The following is a 24,810-nucleotide window of genomic DNA, read 5'->3' as shown; positions in this document are numbered from 1 at the left end:
CTTCCCGTGGAGCCTAAGGGTGTGGATCCTTACCCCCAACACACACACCACCTCAGACCTATTTCTCTAACAGAGAGCCCCTCCCTGGGACTGAGTAGAGGTAGCTCCCAGTGGTTAAATAAGCAGCCACAGCAAGAAGTTAGGAGGCCAGGGACTGAAATGAGGACAAGGCTCTGACAAGTTTAAAACATGTATTTAAAATACAATTTATAAAATGCTTAATCTGCCGACTCAGGAGCCCGCGGTGCGGGGTGGGGTGGGCAGCTGCCCGCTAGATCAGCAGAGCAGGACTGCAGGGGTGCAGCCCTCCCTCCCATGCCCTTCTGTTCAGACACCCAAGGGGCCCATGTGCACCCTTGGAATCACATGGCCAGAAAACAGGACCCCAGAGGTTTCCAGAGTCTCTGCTTAGCAGGGAGGATAGGGTAGCCCTACCGGCCCATCCCTGAGCAGAGCATCCCCAGATGGGGCAGAGCAGGGTATGGCTGGACTGGACAGGGCAGGGCAGGGCAGTGGGCTCTGGAAGGGGTTGATGGTAGCAGATAGGGTGTTGCCTCCTGCCTGCAGGTGGGGAGCACCCTGATTGAGTGGGCTGAGAAGGGTTGGTCACCAGGCCCAGACCCCCAGCTCCTTTGGTTATAGGCTGACAACAGAGTAGTGGCTCATGGGAAGCAGTTAGCTGGAAGGTCTGAGGCCTGGCTCATGGGGTCAGGGAGGAGCTGGGGGAAGGGGACAGTACCATGAAGGCAGATAAAGGGGCAGCAGCCTCAGGTTTCTGCCCCCCACACCCCCCTGGGGTTTTCTAAGCCAAAGCCCGCAGCTTACTTAAAAAAGTTAAAAAAAAAAGCACTTAAGGAAAGTTACAGACAACTACCAATACACACACACACACACACACACACACACACACACACCCCAAACCGTTCTCCCATCTCCCTTCCCACCTCCCCCAACACAACAGTTCACTGTTTCCGTTTTTCTTCTTAAAAAATTTGCTACCTCTCCATCTGGGAAGCCAAGGAGGTACAGGCACACAGTGGGCAGAGCCCCATCTTTGGCCAGAAGGAGGTGGGAGCACCAGTCCCTACTAGATCCTCAATCCACAGACACCCATCAGCCAGTCTTCCCTCTGGCTCCATTAGGGGAGGGGGCAAGAACAGGTTGTCCCAATGGCTGGGCAATCAGCACTTCTGGCCTTTCCATCTGGCCTACCTCTGTGCCCTTCTCCAACTGAAAGGACAGTCTCACTTTGGGCCAGAAACCACTATTACATGAGGGATGGACACTACACATTTAGAATGAGGAAACTTGGTCAGGGCAGTGGAACTATAAAGACAGCAATCAACCTTCTCCCTTGCCCATGCCTGGAGGTAATTCCCTGCCAGAATAGTCTACAGTCACAACTCAACAACCTGTAGGTTCTTACTGACTGAAGCTCTGTTCCAACTCCGCTCATAGACAATTTCCTGGCTTCACACAGTTACAAGACTGTGCTGCGGACTAGTTGCTGATTCAACTGGCAGCTGGCCCTTCCTTCTAAGGGCAAAATGTAGTGGGACATGGCTTGCTGAGCCTGGCCTACATTCCCACAGGGCAAGGCCAAGAGTCAGGTGAACAAAGGTGGAGTGAGACTCCAAAACCTAGCTTGCCACCTTGGCCACCACAAGCTGCCCTAATCACAAAAACATCACACCCACCACTCCAAAACTCATCCACTGAGTGGGAGGCTGTCTGGCTAGCTGAGGGATAAGGCGCAGTGCAACAGAAGAGACCAGAGAAAGCCTGAGCGGGCCAGACTGTCCACACACACAGCTGCTCTGGGCAGCTGCCCTCTTAGTCTCTTCCACCTCAAGGAGCCAAAGCAAATCCCTAGGCTCCAGGGACAGAGGGGAAACTGCCTTCATTCCAGGGCCTTGCTCTGGAAAAAGGGTGAAGGGTAGCCTAGGACTATGGGGAACCAGTCTGTCATCACCAATCTGCAATGCACAGCTTGTCTTTTCCCATATGTATTCAGAATGGTCTACTCCCAAGGTAGTGATTTCACAAAGGAAATGTACCAGCTATAGTTACCGAGCTGATGCCATCACTGGAGATGGCACTCCACAGACACCTTCTGACCACTCGAGGCAGGAGGCTGAGCCCTGGAGCCAGACTCTCCTGGCTTTCCTTGTGCTGACAGCAAAATACTGAGCAAGCCTCGCATCATTTACTTCTAAGCTCAGGAGTGCAGTCTCACTCCCTGCTCTCTCCTAGAAGTAGCAAGCCTGGCTGGTAGGGAACCACCCTGAGGGGATTGGGAAGGGAAAGTCTGTTCACTTTCCCTGTCTCCCAAAATACTAGAGGTGGGGTTGGCACCCTCCCCAGGCTCTCTGAGCCTATAGAACGAGCCCAGTCTCCAGGTAGGGCCATGATGCCCTGGGACTTAGCTGGGGGGAGGGAGGTATAGGCATGGGGTGCTCATCTGTCCTGGCGGCTACAGAGCCCTGCCCCTTTTCTGGGCGGCAGTAGGAATACAGAAGCTAAGCTCACCAAAAACCTATTGGTTAATGTTTCTAGTAAATTTCCCAGAAACATTTTTAAGTAGACTACCAAACTACCCTTTCTTAATTAAAAATTCATTAAACTGCTAAAACCCTTACCATGCACTTTTTCTTGCAAATCAGATATTTGTATAAACAAACAAAAATAGGAAGAAAAAAAAAAAAAAAGAAAGGATAATTTTCAAATGGAACTTGCTTTTAAGTGACGACGACATGCACTTGGGGGTGGGTGGATGGGAGTTCTCATTTGTTTTGAAATCCCAAATTAATGAGCATGATAAACTGTTATTGCTGGCACTGGCTTTACCCCAAGTGGCCAAGTGGCACTGTCTGACTCTCTACTCTTAAGTCCCCTAACCCCCATCCTTTCCCTTTCCATTGACTTGGGACAGCCCTTGTAGACATGCCAATCACAGTGGGAAGGGGGGAAAGGGGGAGGTCACAGTGCATGGGGTTCAAGGTCACAGTGGGAGGAGCAAAGGGGATCACAGTGCAAGTTAATCAGGTCCTTCCCTCTGCTCAAGTCCAGTTGTCTGCCACGGCAGTGCGACCCATGGCGGACGACCCAGGAGGTGGTGACGGCGGCAGCATTCTTTCTTGCCCACATTTATCTGCGCTGTTTGAAGCCTTGTGACCCATCAGGACCCAAAGGCTGTCTGATCACATTATTGGGCTGCCTGCTGTCTTCGGGTTGGGAGATCCTGGTTGGCCTGAAGGGAAGAAGATCAGAGGGAGGCCTGAGAAAGGATTGAAAAGAGGACTCCAAGTCTTAAAACCAACCACGCCTGCAGCTGGGGCAGAAGTCACAGTGGCTATTAGCCAACTCTGCTCCCTGAGCTTGATTCTTTGGCAAGTGGACTCAGAGCACCTCCGGGCCGGAAAGCTCCTACACGGGGCAGGTGCCCATGTCCACCTCTGGCACCTGGAGCACTCGTCCCCCCGTGTGGCTCACCATCATTCATCTGGAGGCAGGGGGAGTGTCAAGGGCCAAGCTGTCCAGAGGCAGTGACCATGGACAGTGCACCCCCCGCAGAACAATGAGCACAGACTTTATAGAGCGTTGGGTCAAGGTAAAGACTCCTAACTCAAAGCTCAATAGAGTGAGCCAGCACCTGCCATTGCTTCCCTCCTGCTTCTCTGCAAATCATGTGGTTAATGGGAGACTGATATTACTATGAAAGCCTAAAGGATTTCATAGTAATATCAGTTACTATGTAATATCAGTTACAATGGTTCCCGCCCTGATTCTGCTTGCTTTTTCTTTTCTGCCAAGTGAAAAGAGGAGAGACAATGGAAGCCTCGGGATAGAAAGAAGGTACATAGATTAGTTCAAGTGCCAGATTATCAAGCCCAAGGAGGTCTCTCAAAGTTAGAAAGAGGTTGTTTGAATAAATACTGCTTTATCAGGAGGTAACAAACTTAAGTACAATTTCTAGGACTTCAGAGAAACCATCAGTGGGTTATTATGAAGACCAGAAGATAACAATTAAACACGGAACTGGGCACTTTCCATTGTGCCAGGCAGGGTTCTCAGAACCCTACGCTCATTTCATAGCACAACAACTTGTGCAGGTACTATCATTATTCCATTTTCCAGATTAGTCTATGAAGACACAGATAGATCAAGCAGTTCTAAAGTAAGCAGAAGTAAATGGCAGAGGTGGGCTCCAACTCGAGCAGATTTTGACTCCAAGTCCTTGCCTTTAACCTCCATACCACAATGTCCCCTGGTGTCTGCCAGCGAACCACCACATCCTCAAATCCTGCAGAGCAGTAAGGTAGCCAGTGCAGCACAATGAACTGGCTCAGTAGGCGGTGGACAGCTAGAGCTGCAATGGTTCCCGCCCTGATTCTGCTTGCTTTATTAATCTACTCGCAGCCAAGCTCTCTTCTCCTTCTCCTCCTCCTCCTCGTGGCCTGGTGGGGTGGTCCACAGTCAGCCCTGCCAGTTACACTCACCTGTCGAGGATGGGTTTCTCTTGTTCCTCCTCGGGGCTGGCGCTGCCCAGGATCCGCTTCCGGGCTTCTGCGTACTCTGCCTCCCGCTGTGCTAGGGACTTGACAGGAAGGGCTGGCCTGCTGGTGGAGTTGGGGCTGCTGACCACACCGTTGCTGGTGGGCCTCTTGAGGATGCGGATCTGTGGGGGGGGGCCGGTGGGAAGGCTATCGTCCTGAATCACAATGGGCACTTTGGGAGGAGATTTGGATTTCCTGCTGACAAAGAGCAAACACAGCTTCACAACTCCTATTCTTGATTGAAGAGGCCCCATCCATGTCCCACACCCACCCCATCACTTTCCTCCTCCTATACCTCCTATTTCTCCCCCCCACACACTTTATTTTTTATTTATTTTTACTTTTTTTCACCTCCTATTTCTATTCATTATTCTCTGGTCTCTGACCAGACATCAGAATTCTCACTCCTCAGGAAGGGTTTCTCAAAGAGCAACCTTGCCATAAGCTCACACAATCCACAGGTCTGCTCCTGAGACCTAACCCCAGGCAAAGAGGGCTGGAACACCATCTCATTTTCTTGGACTTCTATTCCTGTTCATTACAATTACATCAAGCACTACATGGCCCCTGTGGCAAAATATTTCAGGTCCAGAATCCAATGACTTCTGTTAAAATCCCAACTTCCCTACACAGATCAGAGTGTAACAGGCTGGTGTGGTGGGAGCCCCTTAGCTTTGGGGTCAGCAAAGTGTTTACCAGCAAGGTCTTCCACCACATGTGCTCAAACCAAACTACCAAGGAGCCCGCTCCGCCATCCCTGCCTGGCACCAAGACAGGATTTACCAAACTGCCTCAGCCTTCTGGTAAGTGACTTGTGCCTCCCAGAGACAAGCTACACCAAAAAACTGGATCACCTCTTCAGAAGACTTCTGAGCAGAGACACCTCCCTCACCAGGGCTCTGGTATGCTGCGCGCGGCGGGGTTGGGGTGAAGGACGATCCTAGAAACAGTGCTTGGCAGTGCTCAAAGGGGAGGCACTGTCCAAGGCTGGTGGATGTGCACATCAGGCGATGTGTCCACAAGGAGAGCGGAAAACAACATAGGAAGGAAAAGAAACAAAAGCCACGGGGGAAAAGGGATCCAAGCAGGAATGGCCACCCCTTAACAGCCACAAAGATCCTCCCCAGAGCAGTCAACTGGCTTCTCTTCAGAACCAAACAGCCCACAGGGGGCTGTCAGTAGACTCTTGGTTGTCAGGAGGGGTAGGCACTGGAGGAACTCAGCTGCTGTCAGGGGAACTAAAATAAGTTCTGGGCAGGACAGGAATGGCAAGGCAAGGGGACTGTAACCAGGTGTTAGTGTAGTTGCTGAGATGAGCAGACGGACAAGGAGCCAGCAATCTGATCTGAGAGGAAGGGAACCAGGGAAGCTGTTGGGCAGGCAGGTGGGCACTCCAGAGTTCCCTGGGGAGTATCTTGTAGCCCATTAGGCAAGTCCAGAGAGGCCCTCTCTTCCTCCTTCCTGTCACTTGTCCCTGTGGGAAGCTGGCAGGTTACCTAAGCCCAAAGACAGACTGCTGAAGTCAACCTTCACCTGCTTTGAAAACCCACTGCCTTTGCTTTGAAGCTGGGGGATGAAGCTATCTTTCAAGGTCTAAGAAGTTCTGAGAATCTTTTCTTCCAGGATACCCCCAAAATGCCCTAAGCCACCAAGTCACAGAATGCCCAGAGAAATCATCTGTCCAACCTCCTTATGGTACAGAGAGAGAAACTGATGTTCAGACTGGGGGGCGGGGAGGAAGGGACAGACTTGTCCCAAACATCAGAGCAATTGGGAGCAGAGCCAGGCCTAAACCCAAGTCTTCTGACTTGTCACCTCCCCACTTCCATCAAACCACCTCACACAGGGTGCCCAACTGAGGTAGGAGACAAGTGTAACACTCCAGCCTCACTCCAAAAACCTCAAGCCACCATATCCTTGAGGGAAGGATTCACTGCCCAAGAGCCTGACCTGCTAACCCTAAGAGCCAGCTGGAGACCACCACTGACTGCCCAGCTCTCAAATACAGAGAGCATGAGTCCTCAGACCAGACAGTAGCCTTACCTCTCCTTTTGTGTGATCTTCAGTTTTTTTTCCAACCGTCTGTCTATTTCCTAGAGGAAAAAAATGTATATAAAAAGTGGAAAAAACCTCTCTCAAATAAAAACTTATGCCTTTATTTTCAGAGCTAAGGGCAGTGTCCTCTCTGGCCAGGGACATGACTGTGTCCTTTGAAATAATGGATGTGGAGCTCCCTTTACTAAACTCTGGGGTTTGGGGACCTGACTCCTTGCGGGTTCATCTCCCTCCATTCCCACAGCCGCAGATAGTTCTAGACCTCGTTATTCAGCTGGGTTCTTTGCATTGCCTCCAGCTAGTCTTCTAGCCTCCCAGCTGTCCTTCACAGAGCCACTCAAATCAACTTTCTAAACACGTCTGATTGTGTCACTTCCCCACTTAAAATACTTCAACTACTTTACCGATCAAGTCCAAGCTCCTAAGCACACCTCACCCTCACCTTTATCTTTTGTTTCTTTTTACACCTCCAGAACCCAGGGCTGGTCCACTTGCTTTTACTAACCTCCAGAACCCAGGGCTGGTCCACTTGCCTGCAATGTCCTCCCCCTTGCAAACTCCTTTTTATCCTGCAAAACCCAGCTTGGCTGTCCACCTCTCCTTTGTAAGGTCTCTGATTCCATATAAATTGCCTGCTCCTCAGAGATAAGTTCTCCCTTTTTCATTCCTTTATATATCACATTTTATTATTATTATTTTCACTGTCAGGGATTTGAATTATCTGTAATTAGCACCTAGCAAAAGGCCTAGAACAAAACAGAAGCGTAAAGTCTTGGAACTCAATGGCAGTCTCAAGCCTCAGACCCTCAGCACCAGGAACTCCATGAAGCCTACACACACTGGAAGCTGTGGAAAGAGCACAGACCAGATGTCCAGGCTCCTTGGTTGATCCGCTGCTTTTTCTTACAAAACGTCCCAACTAAACTATCTTCAGTGAGGGCAAGACCATAGATATTGGAGAGGGAAGAAACTGTATGCAAAATTATGTGTTTCTCTGGAGAGAAGATCTGTAACAGTAATTCTCCACCAAGGGACATTTGGCAATGTCTGGAGACATTCTGGGTTGTCACTACGGGAAGGGAGGTACTTCTGGCATCTAGTGGATAGAGGCTAGAGATGCTGTTAAAATCCTATAGTAGAGAGAACAGCCCCCACAGCAAAGAATTATCTGGTCCCAAATGTCAGTGCTGAGGTTCATAAACCCTAACTTACAAGATACATGGGATTTTCAAAGGAGTGTATTACTTGCAAAATTTTAAGAACCACTGCCTTAGTATAAAGTCTTTGAAATTTGCTGAGATCACCTCAGGGCCCAGTGAATGGCCCATATGCTCTTTATGTCCTGAGAATGACTGTATTCTGCAGTTATAGGTGCAGTTCAAACTGGTTAACTGTATGGTTCAAATCTTCTAAATTCTTACTAATTTGGCTGAACTACTGACTATGGGAAGAACCAGGAATTATTCTTTCTAGTAAATTAAACAGTTTATTATTATGAAGTGATCATTTTTTGCCTTAAAATCTATTGTTTAGGCCTAGGCTGGGTAGCTCATTAACCTGATCGATACACCAATGTTGCAGGCTCGATCCCCAGTCAGAGCACATACAAGAATCAACCAATGAATGCATAAATAAGTGGAACAACAAATCAATGTTTCTCTCTCTAAAAATAAAAAAAATCTATTGTTTAATATTAATAAAGCTATGCCCATTTTCTTTGTTTAGTATTCCCCCGAAACATGTGTTTCTCTTTTAGCTTTCATCTTTCCAATGTCCTTATTTTTGTCTCCTATGAACAACATGAACCTAGACTTAAATCCAATCTGATAATGATACTCATTTTGATTGGTGTTGAGTTGTTTAAAATATTTTGTTTTTTGAAAGACCCAAAATATATTTAGGCAAGCACAGCAGACTTCTGAGGGTACGATGAACTCTCTGGCTAGGAAAACTCTAGAATGAAAACCTCTCACTCAAACTTGTAACACAAGGTGGTACCCAGTGACTGTTTACTGACAGAATGAAAAAGGGGCACCTAGAGTCAGGGATGACCTGGATGTTTTCTGTGAACTGACAGACACTCAAAGAAAATCTATGCCATAGCACAGTCTGTCAGAACTGTAATTCTCCTAAGTTTTTTTTTTTCAAAATTAATACCAGTGATATTGCCTAAGTAAATATTGTCTCAGGTTAGTCTAATGTCCATTACCTTTTAAGGGCTTTTCAAGGCTTACCACAAATAACTTATGGTTTTAAAAGTTTCACAATGTATCATTTTGCTCCAGGCTAAAATGACACTGCCTATTCAAGTTCCTCAACCGTAAATGCAAAGTTTACCATCTGTGGGATTTAGATACCCTTAGATACCTTCAAACACGTTAACACCAAATGCCTCCACAGGCCAGACAAGTAATCAAACTCCATTTGTAGGGAGCACAGTGGGGAAGTGAAGGGGCTAGCTACAAAGGCACCAAAGAGCACTTGCTCTGCTATTTTAGGAGAAAACTATCAAGATTTTTATGGGAAAGCTATAAATTTTTAAACTTTGTTACATGAACTCTTGCTTTCATATCACTGTGGGGGCCAAATAAGACATATAGGCAAATGGGCCTAATACATTAGCTGATTTTTTTAAACTGTGGTAAAATACACATTACATTAGTTCAATTTGAGGAGCCTCATCCACGTTTCCTCTCTAGGGTCCTATGGAAAATAGGGAATCTGCCCAGACCCAGGAAATGGAGCCTGAGTGGAGAAAAGCCCTTCAAGAGGGCAGATGGGCCGTGTCTAAGTAAATGTGCCTCTGTCCCCCAACTAGGACATGACCAGCATCCTTGGCATGTAATATAAAACTACTGGCTTTAAAAATAATGCCTTATGTCAGTATGATGCTTTATGGTTATCATGCACTTCCCCAAACACTCATTTTCTGCTCACACCAACCCTGTGTGATAGATAAAGTAGCTTTTATGTTTGTCAGATGAGGGTAATGTGGCTCAGGAGGTCAAGGAATTTAGCCCTAGAACTAAAGTCTCTGGATCCCTACCCGATGCTGCTGCATACTCACAATTGCTCAAATCCATGGAAATGCTGGTAAAGCCATTGATCCTCACTCCCTCCTCTCCCCTGAATTCCACACTGCCCCCTGGCACTCCAATAACGAACACTCCCATCAAACTCCAACCCATCAGACAGGACAGGTTATCAGAGCTGAGGAATTCTTCCATCAGATTAGAGTGGGATATAAACCCAACAGCTTTTGGTAGAAAGCTGATCCTGCCATCTCCAGATGGTCACTGGATACCAGCGAGCTCAGGGCGTTCCAAGCAGGAGAGGGAGTGCTCTGCCAGCAGCGGGAGAGGGCACTGCATCTCGCTCTGGAGTCTATCCAGGTATCATGAGTCAGTCCATTCTCTACTTGGATAAGGACTTGCAATTAATCTGCTCTCAGACTCGTTCTCTGAAGAGCTGGATCGAGTTGCAACTCTCCTACAGTGTGCACTACAAGGAGAATATCCGTCTTCTCCAGAGATGTAAACAGTCCAATGGAATTAAATAGTCCTCAGTGTTTTGTGAGGAAGCATCTAGATGTGGGCCCCAACAAGGAATCTTCCTACCTAAGGGCACCTTCTCCTTTTACAAGGATGCATACAGCCCAAGCCCAAGGTCAAGGCTGCTCCTGTGTTAGAAGCTGAACTTCCATGGCTAGTGAAAGAAACCCATAAGCTCATCACTCTTTGACTCTGCTCTGAGGGTCATAGGGCACAAGGCAAGTGTTAGGGCATAAGAACATCAGAGGCAAGGTGCTAAAACAGTTTGATTTCCTATGGCTTCTCCTGGGAAGATTGTTTGTTGCCAAGTAGCACTGAGACACTGCAGAAGTGAAGGAGTGCTCTGTGCTTTGGTAAGTGGGTGGCCTCCTTTGGGTGAAAACCCTAAAGAAAAGATCTGTTGGTATCACTTGCCCTGTGGGGCTATACCTCTACAAAAATGAGAGGTATACTTCTTGATCTGAGAGAAAAAGCGAAACCAGAGGAAAGAGTGGAGGCAGGATATCATGAAGTACCTCTCGGGAGGAAAGGAGAGGCCACAGCCACAAGGTGAATGAAATCAGATGTCGATATCTGCAAATTCAACTCACCTGAGGAAAAAGCACAGCTTCATTGGCTGCTGATGACCTTAGACTTGCAGTGATGATGCTCGTGTGAGCCTCTGGCAGAAAGTTAGGGGGTGGAAGCATAAGAGGGGAAGAGCAAGGTAGGGGACACCTCAAACAGCCTAATTTGTAACACAGCCACAATCTTCAAGAGGAACAAAGGAGACAGAGAATAGGAATGTATCTGCAAGGCAGGCAGATTACAATGACAGGGTCTCTCCTGTAATAGCAAGAGATGGATGAGGAAGGAAAAAAAGGTAAGAAGGGGAGAGGAGATAAGAAAGGCAAAGGAGAGAAATAAATAGGCCTTGGTGCAAATTACAGCAAGCACAGCACTATCACAGATGTTCTGTCCAGACCTAAATGTTCAAGAAACAGATTTTATCAGTTCACACAGGGGTGATGAAGCCCCGGGGACTGATTCAAACTAGCCAAACTCACAAGAGACAGAGTGAACAAACCTAAATCTGCACCTATTACACTGTGGTGGTGGGAGTGGGTGCCTGACCTGCTGCTGCCTGCTCCGCAGGGCCTCCTCCATGGTGCCAAAGGAGCAAAGTCCTGCTCCACCATCACACTCCTCTCTGAAAACCAGAATCCTTTGGTCACCAATGCAACTAACAGACTTCAAAGAATCCAAGACTTCTTGTAGTGAACAGAAGTCTAAGAGGCACCAGCTGAGTTAGAAAAGAACTCCTTTTTATCAGCAATAGTTACTACGTAACTTTTCTCAGATAATTTGCCTTTGTCAATTTGCAATTCAGAAGATGACATTTTCTGATTTTCCTCTCAAACTCAAGGAATAGGGAATCATCTTGCGCTCTCTGTGAACCACTATGTCCCACAGGCTCATATGGCCTTGTCCAGCTCTCCCAAATTATGAAGCACACATCTACAAGTAGGGGTTCTGCAGAAGAAACAGGAGCCCTGAGAGTAGAACAAGGTTGCCTCTCAGAGCCAGAGCCTGACAGGTCCTGATGAACACAATGCCACCATTTTAGAAAAAAAGTAGCCTGGCCGGTATCACTCAGTGGTTGAGTGTCGACCCATGAACCAGGAGGTCATGGTTCGATTCCTGATCATGCCTGGGTTGCGGGCTCGATCCCCAGTGGAGGGCGTGCAGGAGGCAGCTGATCAACTCTCATCATTGATGTTTCTCTCTCTCTCTCTTTCCCTTTCCCTTCCTCTCGGAAATCAATAAAAACATACTTAAAAAAAGAAAGAAAAAAAAAAAAAGAAGAAGATCCTGTGAAGCAATAGAAGACAGAAATAACTTCCAACACAGCTTGGCCCTGAACTCCACCATAGCAGGTAGTGCCCATGCTGGTCCTAATCGCTTTAAGTCTTGGGCAGGACATCAGCACCCATTCCCGTGGCTACAGGGTTGCTTGTGACAGGGTCTCCTGGGAGAGCAGTCTCCCCAGCAAAGTACCTATGTCTCCCATACCACGCATCTGGCTGGGATTTGGTCTAAAACTATCAGATAGAGAGGTCTCATTTGGCTGGTGTAGCTCAGTGGTTGAGTGTCGACCTATGAACCAGGAGATCACGGTTCAATTCCCGGTCAGGGCACATGCCTTGTGTTGCGGGCTGGATCCCCAGTGTAGGATGTGCAGGAGGCAGCCGATCAATGATTCTTTCTCATCATTGATGTTTCTATTATCTCTCTCCCTCTCTCTTCCTCTCTAAAATCAATAAAAAAATATATTTAAAAAAAAATTTTTAGTTGATTTCACCTATTTCTTTATACATTTTGTTGTTGTTAATCCTCACCTGAGGATCTTTTTCCATTGATTTTTTATAGAGAGTGGAAGGGAGGGAAAGAGACACATTGATTGGTTGCCTCCCACATATGCCCCAACCAGGGCTGGGGGTGGAACCTGCAACTGAAGCACATGCCCTTGGACCGGAATCAAACACAGGACCCTTCAGTCCTTGGACCGACCTCTATCCACTGAGCTAAACCAGCTAGGAACCCCTTTTTTATAACTCAGGTAAATTTAATGTAAAATAAAATTCACTCCATCATATTGGCCCCCATTGTTCCTCAGATAAACCAAACATGCTCCACTCCGAGGGCCTTTGCACTGGCAGCTCCCTCTGCCTGAATGTACTTCCGCCAGCTTCTGCACAGTTTGCACTCTCACTTCCTACAGGTCGCTTTGCCTATCTTTATTTGAGAGGCCTCCTCAGACCCCATTTTTTTAATATACAAAATGGCACCCCTGCCAGTCATATTATATGCCCTTAATCTGCTTTATTTTTTTTTCATTGTGTGTGTGTGTGAGTGTGTGTGTGTGTGTGTGTGTGTGTGTGTGTGTGTAAGTACATATGTATACTAGAGGCCTGGTGCACGAAATTCGTGCATGGGGGGGGGGGTCTCCTCAGCCCAACCTGCACCCTCTCCAATCCAGGACCCCTCAGGGGATGTCTGACTGCCGGTTTAGGCCCCATCCCAGGGATCGGGCCTAAACCGGCAGTCAGACATCCTGCTCACAATCCGGGACCGCTGGCTCCTAACTGCTCACCTGCCTGCCTGCCTGCCTGCCTGATCGCCCGTTACTGCCCCCCTGCCAGCCTGATCACCCCTAACCACCTCTGCCTGTAGGCCTGATCACCCCTAACAGGTCCCCCTGCTGGCCTGGTCACCCCATGCAGCCTGCTGTTAGGTCATTACTGAGAGGGTGTCCTGACCAATTTGCATATTACCCTTTTATTAGCATAGATATATAAATAAATAAAACATTATTGTTTATTGTCCATCTTTAAGTCACTAGAAAGCAATCTTTGTGAAGCCAGAATATGAACTTGATCTATCTGGGTCTGAAATCAGAGACACTATTCATATTCAAAGTAAGAGCTAAGGCTGCTTTAGGAATTTCTCAGCATTGGTGGTGGTGGCAGCAGCATTCTCCAAGTACCTGCCAGAGGTATGTGTAAGGAAGACATTGGGTCCTCCCTTTACCACCTCTAATCCTCACCACAACCCACGGGCTATACAGCAGCCTTGCAGCATGCTCTGAAGTTAAGTGATTTGCCTAAAGCCTCTCAACTAGTAAGCAACAGAACTGAACCCTAAACCTCAAAAGGAGAAAGCAAAAACATTCAGGAAGAGTGGCTGGTGGTGGCACAGGAATGAGTAAGGTAGGATAAAGGCTGACAAGCAATACCAACCTGCCCGCACCCCAGACCAAGGTTCCTAAGGAAGGACTATAGCAGTAGCAGACCACAACTGAGCTGAAATCTAAAGTCCAGATCTTAAATTTATGAAGAGTACCCCACAAGGATATAATTCTTCAGCAGAGAACAGGCTAACAATTTAGATGTATCCTAGGCTGGAGGGCCTCAAAAACTTTGTAACTGCCATTTTGAGACAATGTATTGTTCTGCTTTGAGTGACTCTTCAAAGGGTCTCCATGAGGCAGGGAATCCATACAGCCAACTTTACCTTAAAGAAGTTCCCCTGGCTGGTTTGGCTCAGTGGATAGAGCGTCGGCCTGTGGACTGAAATGTCCTAGGTTCGATTCCAGTCAAGGGCACATGCCTGGGTTGCGGGCTCAATCCCCAGTAGGGGGCATGCCAAACGCAGCCAGTCAATGATTTCTCTCATCATTGATGTTTCCATCTCCCTCTCCCTTCCTCCCTGAAAGCAATAAAAATATATTTTTAAAAAAAGAAGAAGTGGAGCATGCCTGGCTGGTATTGCCCAATGGTCAGTGTTGGCTCTTGCACCGAAGGGTCACGGGTTCGATTTCCAATCAAGGGCATGTACCTGGGTTGCAGATTCGATCCCCAGCCCCGGTTGGGGCACATTCGGGAGGCAACCAATTGATGAGTCTCTTACATTGATCTCTCTCTCTCCCCCCCCACTCCCATTGTCCCTCACTCCCAATCTCTCTAAAAATCAATGCAAAAAATATTCTCAGGTGAGAATAAACAAACAAACAAGAAGCAGAGCAGGCAGGGGTAGGAGTAATGGTGGTGAGCCCTACCTTTGGAATAAAATAGGGGATAAAGTCTAATGGGGCTCCTCTTTCTTCAGGTTCATTACTGTTTTCCCCCTTTTGGTTACATACAATACTAAGTAATACAACTCTTAGAAGAAACAGTATACTAGCCCTCAGCCAGTCTTAGGAACTTCCCACCCTAACTGGACAGAGGCCACACTGTCAGTGAATGGAGAGCAAGGGAACAATGTCCCTCACACTCAGAGCAACAACTCTCTGCTGCAACATCTGCCTTTGAATGATGCTTTATTTAACTCTCAACACCAGGCAAGGCAGATTCATCCAATTTTACAAATGAGAAAATGAAGCTGAGAGGAAGGTAGGCAGTGATTTGTCCAAAAGTCAGACCTGGCATTTGAACCTAGTCTTCTGATTTCTATTGCCATGGAGGAGAAAGAGGGTTATTGACTGGTAACCCTTGCTACCTTTTATATAATGAAGACAGCAAGGCTCCTCTCCCATAGGAAATAGACAAACAGATTTGGGGGATGGAACAAAGTCACTACCAGGTTTTATTCAAACACCCAAGGGTGCAGTCATCAAAGGTACTCAGCAGGGGCAGCAAATAATGTCTCCAGGGCCAAGCCAATAAACTAAATGGCAAAAGCCAGCGGAACAGAACACAATAGGTAACAGATAGTAGCCTGGCAGGGAGGGGGTGGCAGGGGAAGGGAGGAGGCTGCAGTGGAGAGGAGAGCAACTGAGATCCAGGTAAAGGTATTCAATACTTAAGAAACAAGCCCCCAAAATCTTTAGGCCAAATACCCAAGGGCTGCCAGTCTGCTACTATAGATATAGAGATCCTAAGATAGTAGAGTTGTTAAATCTTCTCAAGAGAGCGGAGCAGAAATTATTTATATTGTCTCTTTCCACTGGCCAGAAGTTAAAAAGTTATTTCCCATCTATGATCAAGATTTCAATCAGTGTCTATCTCGCTTGCAGTCACTGTTCTTATATTACACCTAACAGCAGCATTGTCCTTTTGGCTCTTAGTTCAAGTTCCTCAAGAGACACAAAACTTAATCAGTTCATCATCCAGGCTACAGAAGCAGGGGTCACGCTTAATCTTAAGAGAAACAAACAATACTTCAAAGGAACTAACAACTAAGCATACTAAAGCACTTAACTATGTAATTGTCTGCTGAGAAGCAAAGGTAAACAAACTATCCAAAAAGGTCCCTAAGAGTGAAGCCAACAGCCTTAACTGGCTAGGGCTGGAATACTTGTTGTGATTTCCTCTCCTAAACACTATGAGTAATAGAATCTACACCCCAATTAGACAGACCACTGAGACTGAATGGGATAATGAATGTAAAAGTGCAGTCTACCTGGCCTATTTTGAGCCCTCAAGATGCCATCTAAAAAAGGCCTCTGGGCCTAGCCGGTGTGGCTCTGCGGTTCAGCATGGACCTATGAACCAGGAGGTTACAGTTCAATTCCCAATCAGGACACATGTCCTTGTTGAGGGCTTGATCTCCAGTGTGGGGCATGCAGGAGGCAGCTGATTGATGTTTCCATCTCTCTCTCTCCCTTCCTTTCTGAAATCAATAAAAAAATACAATAAAAAAGGACCTGTGGGATTTGGGAGCTTGCAGGCTTATGGGCAATGTCCATTCACCCGTGAGATGTGCAACTAGATAGCAGAAGCACTGACCTCTGGAGGGTCACAAATGCTTTTATAAGCCAAGAAGGCCAGCACATGAGGGGTCGGCATTTGGCTCTCTAGGTCAATGAGGAGTGGTGAAAGTTCTGACCTTTCCAGGCTCGAGTCATAATTGCCATGTACAAGCTCATCTAAGGACCATGCCCCTGAAGAATGTAACTTTAACAGTATTTATTATTCCTTTTAGAAAAGAATTACTTATTTCCTGTGTTCATTTTATAAGGGAGTTTTGGGTGTGGGGAGGGGATGACCTAATGTGAGGGACATTTTGAAATGTTCTACCCACAGTGATAATATTCTTTATCTACACACTGGATCACTATTGGGATTTGTTGCTAATTGTGGCAATTAGCAACATTTGTGGTAATTGGTTTTAACCTTTATCTTCCCATCAATATCCTGCATAGACCTCACATTAAAGGGAAGCATGCTTGGCAGAGGTTAGCAGAGCTAAAAACACTTGGGAAGAGAAATCTCTAGTTACTACTTTTGAAAAAACCAGTTCATTCTGCATTTTGGCCATAGATATAGTAGCTAAACTCAATCTTCTCCTAGGAAACCAACAAGTCAGTAGTTGTCCTGACAGGGGAAATTTTCTATTCCTGTGGGGAAAGTATGCAGGAAAGAACACACTACACCTTGTGAAGGCTAGCTACCTGATACAGCCAGAAACTGCCCTTTAAGTGTGTGTGTGTGTGTGTGTGTGTGTGTGTGTGTGTGTTTGGCAGGGACGGGGAAGGGAGAGCACCACAGTGTAGGAGGTGAAAAGAAAGCGTATGTTGAAGTCTTCAGATCTAAATAACAGCACCTTTTCTCTTGCAGAATTTTACCAAAAGTTTTAAAACAATCCACTAAGTACTATCCTGTTATAGAAGGAAAAGCAAGAAGGCTTGTGATTGCCCAAATTTCCAACTCACAGCAACCATGGCAGCTCTCTTGAACAGTCAGAGCATGCTGGGAACAGGCCCCCCATGCAGCCTCAATGAAAAGAGCTGAGAAGTTACTAGTGAAAAGCCATTATCCTCCTTTCTTTGAAATCACAGTAAAACAGATCTTTTTCCAGAGCTCCAGGGACAGACTGCTTAACACAATCATGTCTAAACTGGCCAATTGCTTTATAGAAAGCCCCCCTCTGAGGACTTCATAGTCCCTAGCACTTGATCTTCCCAAAAGAACCAGGAATAGCTTAGAAATGGCTCCTTCAGGATTTATGCTTTCAGATACACAAATCTTAAGTACCTTCTTTATTACAAAGACAGGCATAAAGAAATCAGCACCAGGTAGCCCTGAAATTTAACTGTTAATCGCCCATGCCCCACAGCCACATTCCATAATGACAGCAGTTACAAGGCAGTGCTGAAGACTCCTCTAAGTGTGGTTGTAGCCATGCTTCAGGGAGAACAGCCCTTCCCCAAAGAAGGAGAAGTAAACCAAAGTTGTTATCTCTTACATTAAAACCTAACTATATCACTACTCTGCTTTAAAAAAGAAAAAGAAAGCCCTAGCCGGTTTGCTCAGTGGATAGAGCATCGGCCTGCGGACTAAAGGGTACTGGATTTGATTCCAGTCAAGGTTGCCCAGGTTGCAGGCTCGATCCCCAGTGGGAGGGTGTGCAGGAGGCAGCTAATCAATGATTCCCTCTCATCATTGATGTTTCTCTCTCTCTCCCTTCCTCTCTGAAATCAATAAAATACATTAAAAAAATAAAATAAAAAATAAAAAAGCCTTCAAAGTTCCCCTCTGCTTTCAGGAAAAGCCCAAGCTCCCCAGAACCAAGTACAAGGAGGCCCTTCCCAATCTGGCCCTGCATACCTCTCTGGCCTCATCTCTTTCCACTCAACCCTGCCAACACCCTACCCTCCAGCCAGAAGGAAATACTGTAGCTCTCCCAATGCTGGATTCTTTTCTCTCATGCCTCCTTGCTTATGTAGGCATTGGCCCTACACCCTACCTGTTCCTCCCAAACTTAACACTGCTTAATTCAATTGGTCCTTTGAATCTTAGTGTAGACATCTCCTTGTCTACAAGATCCCAGCCATGGTACCCCATCTCTGTGTCTTCCACTGGACTGTGCCCAAGTGCCTGGTACACAGTAGGTATTCAAAGTTTACTGACACCTTCTACAGGCTTATACCTATACCATGATGGGGTCAAGTTCAGCTGACTGGCTCAATGAAGGCAGAAAGTAAATTTGAATTCTTAGTCCAAAAGACTGGTCATCCTTTAACTTACTTTAGATCAGTGGTTCTCAACTTTTCTAATGCCGCTACCCTTTAATACAGTTCCTCATGTTGTGGTGACCCCCAACCATAAAATTATTTTCATTGCTACTTCATAACTGTAATTTTGCTACTGTTAATGAATCGTAATGTAAATATCTGTGTTTTCCGATGGTCTTAGGCTTTATAGCAGTGGTTCTCAACCACTAGCAGGGTCGCCTAAGACCATTGGAAAACACAGATATTTACATTACGATTCATAACAGTAGCAAAATTACAGTTATGAAGTAGCAACGAGAATAATTTTATGGTTGGGGGTCACCACAACATGAGGAACTGTATTAAAGGGTCGCGGCATTAGAAAGGTTGAGAACCACTGCTTTAGTAGCATTATCTTCTAATTGCTACATAACTTGCCTTTGTGAAAAAGAATAAAAGGCAACTACTGAGATGCAAGGAAATGCTTTACAATAACTACCAATCCAATTTCATTTAAGTACCACCTGCCTTCCTCTAGGACTGGGTTATCTCATTACCAACAAGATGGACTAGGAAACAACAAGATACTTACTATAAAGCTTCAAACCAACAGAAACAGAGCAAACTGTTGATATAATTTTTGGGTAAGCACAAAGATACCTTCCAATTACAAAATGCTCTATTTGTCCCTTGAGATGTGCTTAAGACAAAGGACACAATTTAGAGTTAGAATCAATATTAACTCAATTTTATATTTGCATTTTTTCCCAAAGGCAGTATATTTTTTTAAAGAAGCATTCCCTAAGTTATATTTCCTTTTTTCCCCTTTAAAAAAAAATAATTTTATTGATTTCAGAGAGGAAAGGAGAGGGAGAGAGAGAGAAACATCCATTATTTGAGAGAATCATTGATCGCCTGCCTCCTGCATGGCCCCTACTAGGGATCAAACCCACAATCTGGGCATGTGTCCTGACCGGAATCGAACCTGGGACCCTTTGGTCCACAGACTGACGCTCTATCCACTGAGCAACACTGGCCAGGGCCTAAGTTATATTTCTTGAATTGTCCTTTGATTGGGATGTAACTCCTTGGGAGGAAACAGGTAAAGGCACAATTTTATACTAGATAAGCATTCACCATACTAACTAAAAGCAAAAAGCTGCCTATTTACAGAATATTTTAGTTGTTTCTCAAATTTAGTCTTCCTGGAATGACACAATAGTACTATACTGAGCATTCTGAAGATATGCAGGAAACAATGACCTCAGATGTCCTGACAAAAGAGAAATTCTAACATAATGTCAACATTTTTGTGTGAAGGACAAGGATCACCAAAAGCCTCTATTTTCAAGGGTTTGAACTGTCTCCGGATTTCATAAAGTTTGAATGTTCACTTGAAAAATTAGTCAGCAGCCCTGGCTGGGTGGGCTCAGTTGGTTGGAACATCATACTGTACACCAAAAAGTTGCTGGTTCAATTTCTGGTCAGGGCACATAGCTAGGTAGGTTGTGGGTTCGATCCCCAGTCAGGGTGCACATGGGAGGCAACCGATTGGCGTTTCTTTCTCTCTCTCTCTCTCTCTCTCTCTCTCTCTCTCTCTCTCTCTCGCTCTCTCTCTCTCTCTCAAATCAATAAAAACATATCCTGCCAAGACGGTGTGACTCAATGGTTGACCATCCAGCAATGAACCAAGAGGTCACTGGTTTGATTCAGGTCAGGGCACATGCCCCAGTTGTGGGCTCAATCCCCAGTATGGGGCATGCAGGAGGCAGCTGATCAATGCTGTTTCTCTCTCATCATTGATGTTTCTCTTTCTCCCCCCTCTCCCTTCCTCTCTCTCTAAAAATCAATAAAAACATATTTTAAAAAAACACCATATCCTCATATGAAAATTAAAAAGAAAAAGAATTAGTCAACAGCTCCCATTTGCTTAGTCCTCTTGCCACTCAGGGATTTTTAAAAATATTTTTATTGATTTTTAGAGAGAGAGGAAGGGAGGGGGAGTGAGAGAAACATCGATGTGAGAGGAAAACATCCATTGGTTGCCTTCTGTACAGCCCCTACTGGGCATCTCTGTACTCAGCCTACAGAGCCCGAAATCTGAGCATGTACCCTGACTGAGAATCGAACCAGCAACCTTTCAGTGCATATACCTCCCAGGGCTGAGGTTTTGTTGTTGTTTTGTTTTGTATTTGCAAGGGGGGAGTAACTTAATGTTCATTACCATATATCAATTGGGAGGTAGGGTAACCTGAAGCTATGATTAAACATGCAACTGAAAGACATGTAATAGTCAGTTGGTTTCCCAGTGATGGGGACACAGTGCTCCCCCCACCCCCCACCCCGTCTCCCGGGCTCCTCTCCTTCAAAAGTGCACATTTATAAGACCCTTTGTGAATTTTGAAAAGGGAGTTAAATTCAAGAGAGCCCTCAGCCCTGGCCAGTGTTGCTCAGTTAGTTGAGCATTATCCAATGCACCAAAAGGTCACCAGTTTGATTCTTAGGGCACATGCCCAGGTTTCAGGCTTGATCCCGAATAGGGGGCATGCAGGAGGCAGCTTATTGATGTTTCTCTCTCCTTTTCCCTTCCTCTCTCTAAAATCAATAAAAACATTAAAAAAGAGAGAGCTTTCAAATATAAGTCTGAGGTAAACACATTAAAAATGAAAGTTAAGCCCTGGCTGGTTTGGCTCAGTGGATAGAGCATCGGCCTTCGGAATAAAGGGTCCTGGGTTTGATTCCAGTCAAGGGCACATGCCCGGGTTGTGGGCTCAGTTCCCAGTGTGGAGCATGCAGGAGACAGCCAATGGGTGATTCTCTCTCATCACTGATGTTTCTATCTCTTCCCCTCTCCCTTCCTCTCTGAAATCAATAAAGATATATTAAAAAAAAGAAAAGAAAAAGAAAAAAGAAAGTTAATGCCCAACTCACAAGTCTTCCCCAGGTCCCCAGGCAGCAAAATACTCGAGAACGAAACCAGCTTTTGAGTAAGACAGGTTTGGGGTCAAATCCCAGCTTCCCTACTCACTATCTGTGTGACCTTGAACGAGACAGGTTTCTGCCTAAATTCAGTTTACTTGTTTATAAAAGGAGGATAACAGCCCCGGGCGCATTAGCTCAGTAGGTTAGAGCGTTATCCCCATATGTCAAGGTTGTAGGTTTGATCTCTGGTCAGGGCACACACAAGAACCAACCAATGAGTGCATAAATAAGTGGAACCTCAAATCAATGTGTTTCTCTCTCTCCCATCAATATATATATATATACATTTTTAAAGGAGAATAGTGCCTCTACAGATTGTTGCAATGGCTCACTTAAAAAACAGATAAGGGATCTTGCATTTTGGTAGTTACCACTCAATGATGCAAAGTTTGGGTTCCATCTCTGTACCCAGAACTTTTAAAGGGTTTTACTAAAGTAAAACATAGTAGAAAGAATACTGGACAAGCACCAGAAAATTTTAAGTTAAACCTTACATCTCTGGGGTTTAGTTAGCTGTAAAATGCAGTACTGGGCTAGCTGATCTCGAAGCAACTTACCCATTCTGAAAACTAAAGTAATCCCCACTTTCTGAACCCTTCATTCATTTTTGTTTTCCCTTTTCTTACACGTTTAACATGAGAAATGCATGTCCCTTCAAAACAGATGAAGAAAAACAAAGAAAGGCTAAGATGCTCAAGAAATTTATCATTTGAGTCACATTCAAAATGTAGGCCAAGCTTTTCTGCAGAGGGCTGGCACGAGGGGTGCCTGAATGATTCACTCATATTAGTGGTAGGCAATAGATGCCTCTACCGGAAATTTTGCATTCTCTGGCACAAAGTCACTGCTCAGCACACACACTGCCTAGCACGCAGCAGACACTCAAAAATGCTTGTTCGTTGAATAAATTCCCAGATGTCACCTGCGGCTCCCTATGGAATCTTTCAATCCCCCATGCTCTCCTTACTCAAAATCCAAGACAAAATCCAAGAAAGATAGTCGGTCCCTAAGAACTGTACCAAATACTTTTTGAGCGAATTAATTCTTCAAATTCTCAATCATGCTAAGTGGACAAACACACACCCTGAGAGAAATGCTGAACCACCAGAAAAAAAAACTTCAAAGCCAAGTTTCAACATTCCCGGATACACCCACTGCTGCGAGGGTCATTCTCTTGGCCTCTTCCCGAGCTGACAAGCGCCCTGAAAGGCACTCGGAGAGGAAAACCCAGCTCCTGATCTGCCCTCGCACACTCGGCTCTCCACGCCCTTCTCCCAGCTAGGAAACCTATAAGGAATTTGTCACTCGAGCCAGCACTGAACAGACACAAACATGCGGAGGCCAAAAAGACATCTCCCCATATTCCCAAGGGTCACCACGAAACCACAAACTCTGAAAAGACCAGATTAATCAGGAACCTAATAGAATTAGGCTGTTCCGGCTTGGGATAAGCTACTTTCCTAACAGCTTCTGGAAGTAAATAAAAACTCCCCAAAGCAAGACCAACACTATGTCCCCTTCTTTTCCCTGGGATGCGGCTACTTTACACTGTACATCGCACCCCTCCCCTCTCGGCCCCGGCGAGCACACTCCCTCTGGGCTCTCAGATCGTTGGCTGGGTCCCCGGGGAGACGGGCTGCCCCGCTGGGCTTAGGGTCTTTCGGGCGGAGTCCCCTGGGGAGACCCGTCAGCAACCGGCTCTCAGAGTAAAACTAAAAGGAAAAACCCCCACACTCGCCCACGGTGGCGGAGAGCGCAGAGCATGGGGGATTTTAGCAGAGAGTTGCGGGGCCCCTAGACTATTTCCCTTCCTGCCTTTATGCGGAGCCCGGCATGCCGCCCCGGTCCGCACACCACCACCACCACCCCCTCTGCCCCACCACGACACACAGTGTCGCTCCTCATCAAAGCACAGGAACTTTAAAATGGTGCCTCAGGCGAGAGTCCGACGGGAAGGGAAGGGTCAAAAGGGCCCGGGCGAGCCAGCTGGCGCGGGGGCCCAGAAAAGAGGTCTTGGGTGGCGGATGGGGCGCCCCGAGTGACGCGCACGTCGGGGGACGGAAGGAGGCGCACCAGGCAAAGGTGGAGGGAGAAATGGAACGCGGCCCCTTTAAGAGGCCTTCGCAGAGCTCAGGAGACCGGGGGCCTCTCCACCACCCCGGCCCGGCGTGTGGGGCCCTTCCTCGGGGATAACCATCCTCAGACCCACTCCCTGGAGGCTTCCTTCACGCCGGGTCCCTCCCGGCCCTGCCCCAGGGCGGCGGCTCCTCCTTACCCCGCTGTCTGCCGCCTCCTCCCAGCTCTCAGCGACCTCCTCATCTTCCATCTTACTCGCCGCTTCCCCTCCTCCCAACCCCCTCCCCGCGCCTGCGCCCTGATACGCGCATCCGTCGCGGGCGCCAGCACGCAAGTTACTCAATGGACCCCGCCCCCTGCCAAGCCCCGGAAGAGGCGCCAGGCTGGGGTCCAGGAGTGTCAAGGAAGCCATCTTGGAAGAGGGCGAGGAAATCAGGGTGTTGCCATTTTTTTTAAGGGCAAAGTGTTACACTGAATGGACTCCACGTGAATCTTGAGTACAGGGAAGTGTGATCTTTGGAACCATCTTTTCTAAGGGCAGTCAATCACTGAAAAACATGTTTTGAGTTTTTAAGTCGTTTTTATAAAGTGCATGTTGTTTTTTTCAAAAGTCTGAAAGTATTTTTATACCTCAACAAAGAATTTAAAATATTTGCTGATGCATAAAACATGTTATTATTTCTATCTGATAGGGTGAAAATGATTACAGTATTTTCTTCTCAAGAAGCAGTATTCCAAGCTTCTGTTAACAATGATATCGTCAGGGGGTGGCAATGGTAAGATATGTACACATATAATACCTTAATAAAAAATTTTTTGAAAAAAAAATATTGTCTACTGTGAGGTAAAAACATTACTGTTAGTTGGTAATATTGCACCTGAGCTAGGCAACCAGAACTATTAAAGATCTTCGGAGTCCTTAATGACAGATGCATACATTAACATTACCTCAAAAATGTATTTATGCATCTGCCTACACAATGTTCTGTTTTACTTTTCTCCAACATAGAAGTGGGGACCTTGGACTTTTAAAGTTCAGCTTCAGCCGAAACCGGTTTGGCTCAGTGGATAGAGCCTCGGCCTTCAGACTCAAGGGTCCCAGGTTCGATTCCGGTCA

General features: G+C 46.3%; 1 protein-coding gene across 4 annotated transcripts; it reads right to left on the bottom strand.

The window, feature by feature from the left end:
* Nucleotides 1-174: 174 nt before the first annotated feature.
* SZRD1 (SUZ RNA binding domain containing 1) lies at nucleotides 175-23,970 on the bottom strand. 4 transcript variants are annotated; one of them, XM_054721394.1, is made up of 5 exons: nucleotides 23,893-23,970; nucleotides 11,276-11,351; nucleotides 6,600-6,649; nucleotides 4,500-4,751; nucleotides 175-3,250 (listed from the first exon to the last, which is right to left on the bottom strand). In XM_054721394.1, exons 1-5 carry the CDS (start codon nucleotides 23,934-23,936, stop codon nucleotides 3,148-3,150), a joined length of 525 nt encoding a protein of 174 aa, XP_054577369.1. In that variant the 5' UTR covers nucleotides 23,937-23,970; the 3' UTR covers nucleotides 175-3,147. The 4 variants fall into 4 exon arrangements, with proteins under 4 accessions (XP_054577369.1, XP_008146476.1, XP_028011330.1 ...); XM_008148254.3 differs by lacking the exon at nucleotides 11,276-11,351 and having other exon boundaries at nucleotides 4,500-4,754; XM_028155529.2 differs by lacking the exon at nucleotides 11,276-11,351.
* Nucleotides 23,971-24,810: the final 840 nt, after the last annotated feature.

The sequence above is a fragment of the Eptesicus fuscus genome, chromosome 9 (genome assembly GCF_027574615.1).
Source record: "Eptesicus fuscus isolate TK198812 chromosome 9, DD_ASM_mEF_20220401, whole genome shotgun sequence".
NCBI lineage: Eukaryota > Metazoa > Chordata > Mammalia > Chiroptera > Vespertilionidae > Eptesicus > Eptesicus fuscus.
Note: the sequence above shows the minus strand (reverse complement) of the source record. Positions and strands in the feature narration are given on the sequence as shown.

Coding starts and splice junctions, on each gene's coding strand:
- SZRD1 (XM_054721394.1), bottom strand. CDS start 23,936: ATGAGGAGGTCGCTGAGAGCTGGGAGGAGGCGGCAGACAGCGGG. Junction 11,352..23,892: donor AGGAGGCGGCAGACAGCGGG/GTAAGGAGGAGC, acceptor TCTGGTTTTCAG/AGAGGAGTGTGATGGTGGAG. Junction 6,650..11,275: donor TGCGGAGCAGGCAGCAGCAG/GTCAGGCACCCA, acceptor TTTTTCCTCTAG/GAAATAGACAGACGGTTGGA.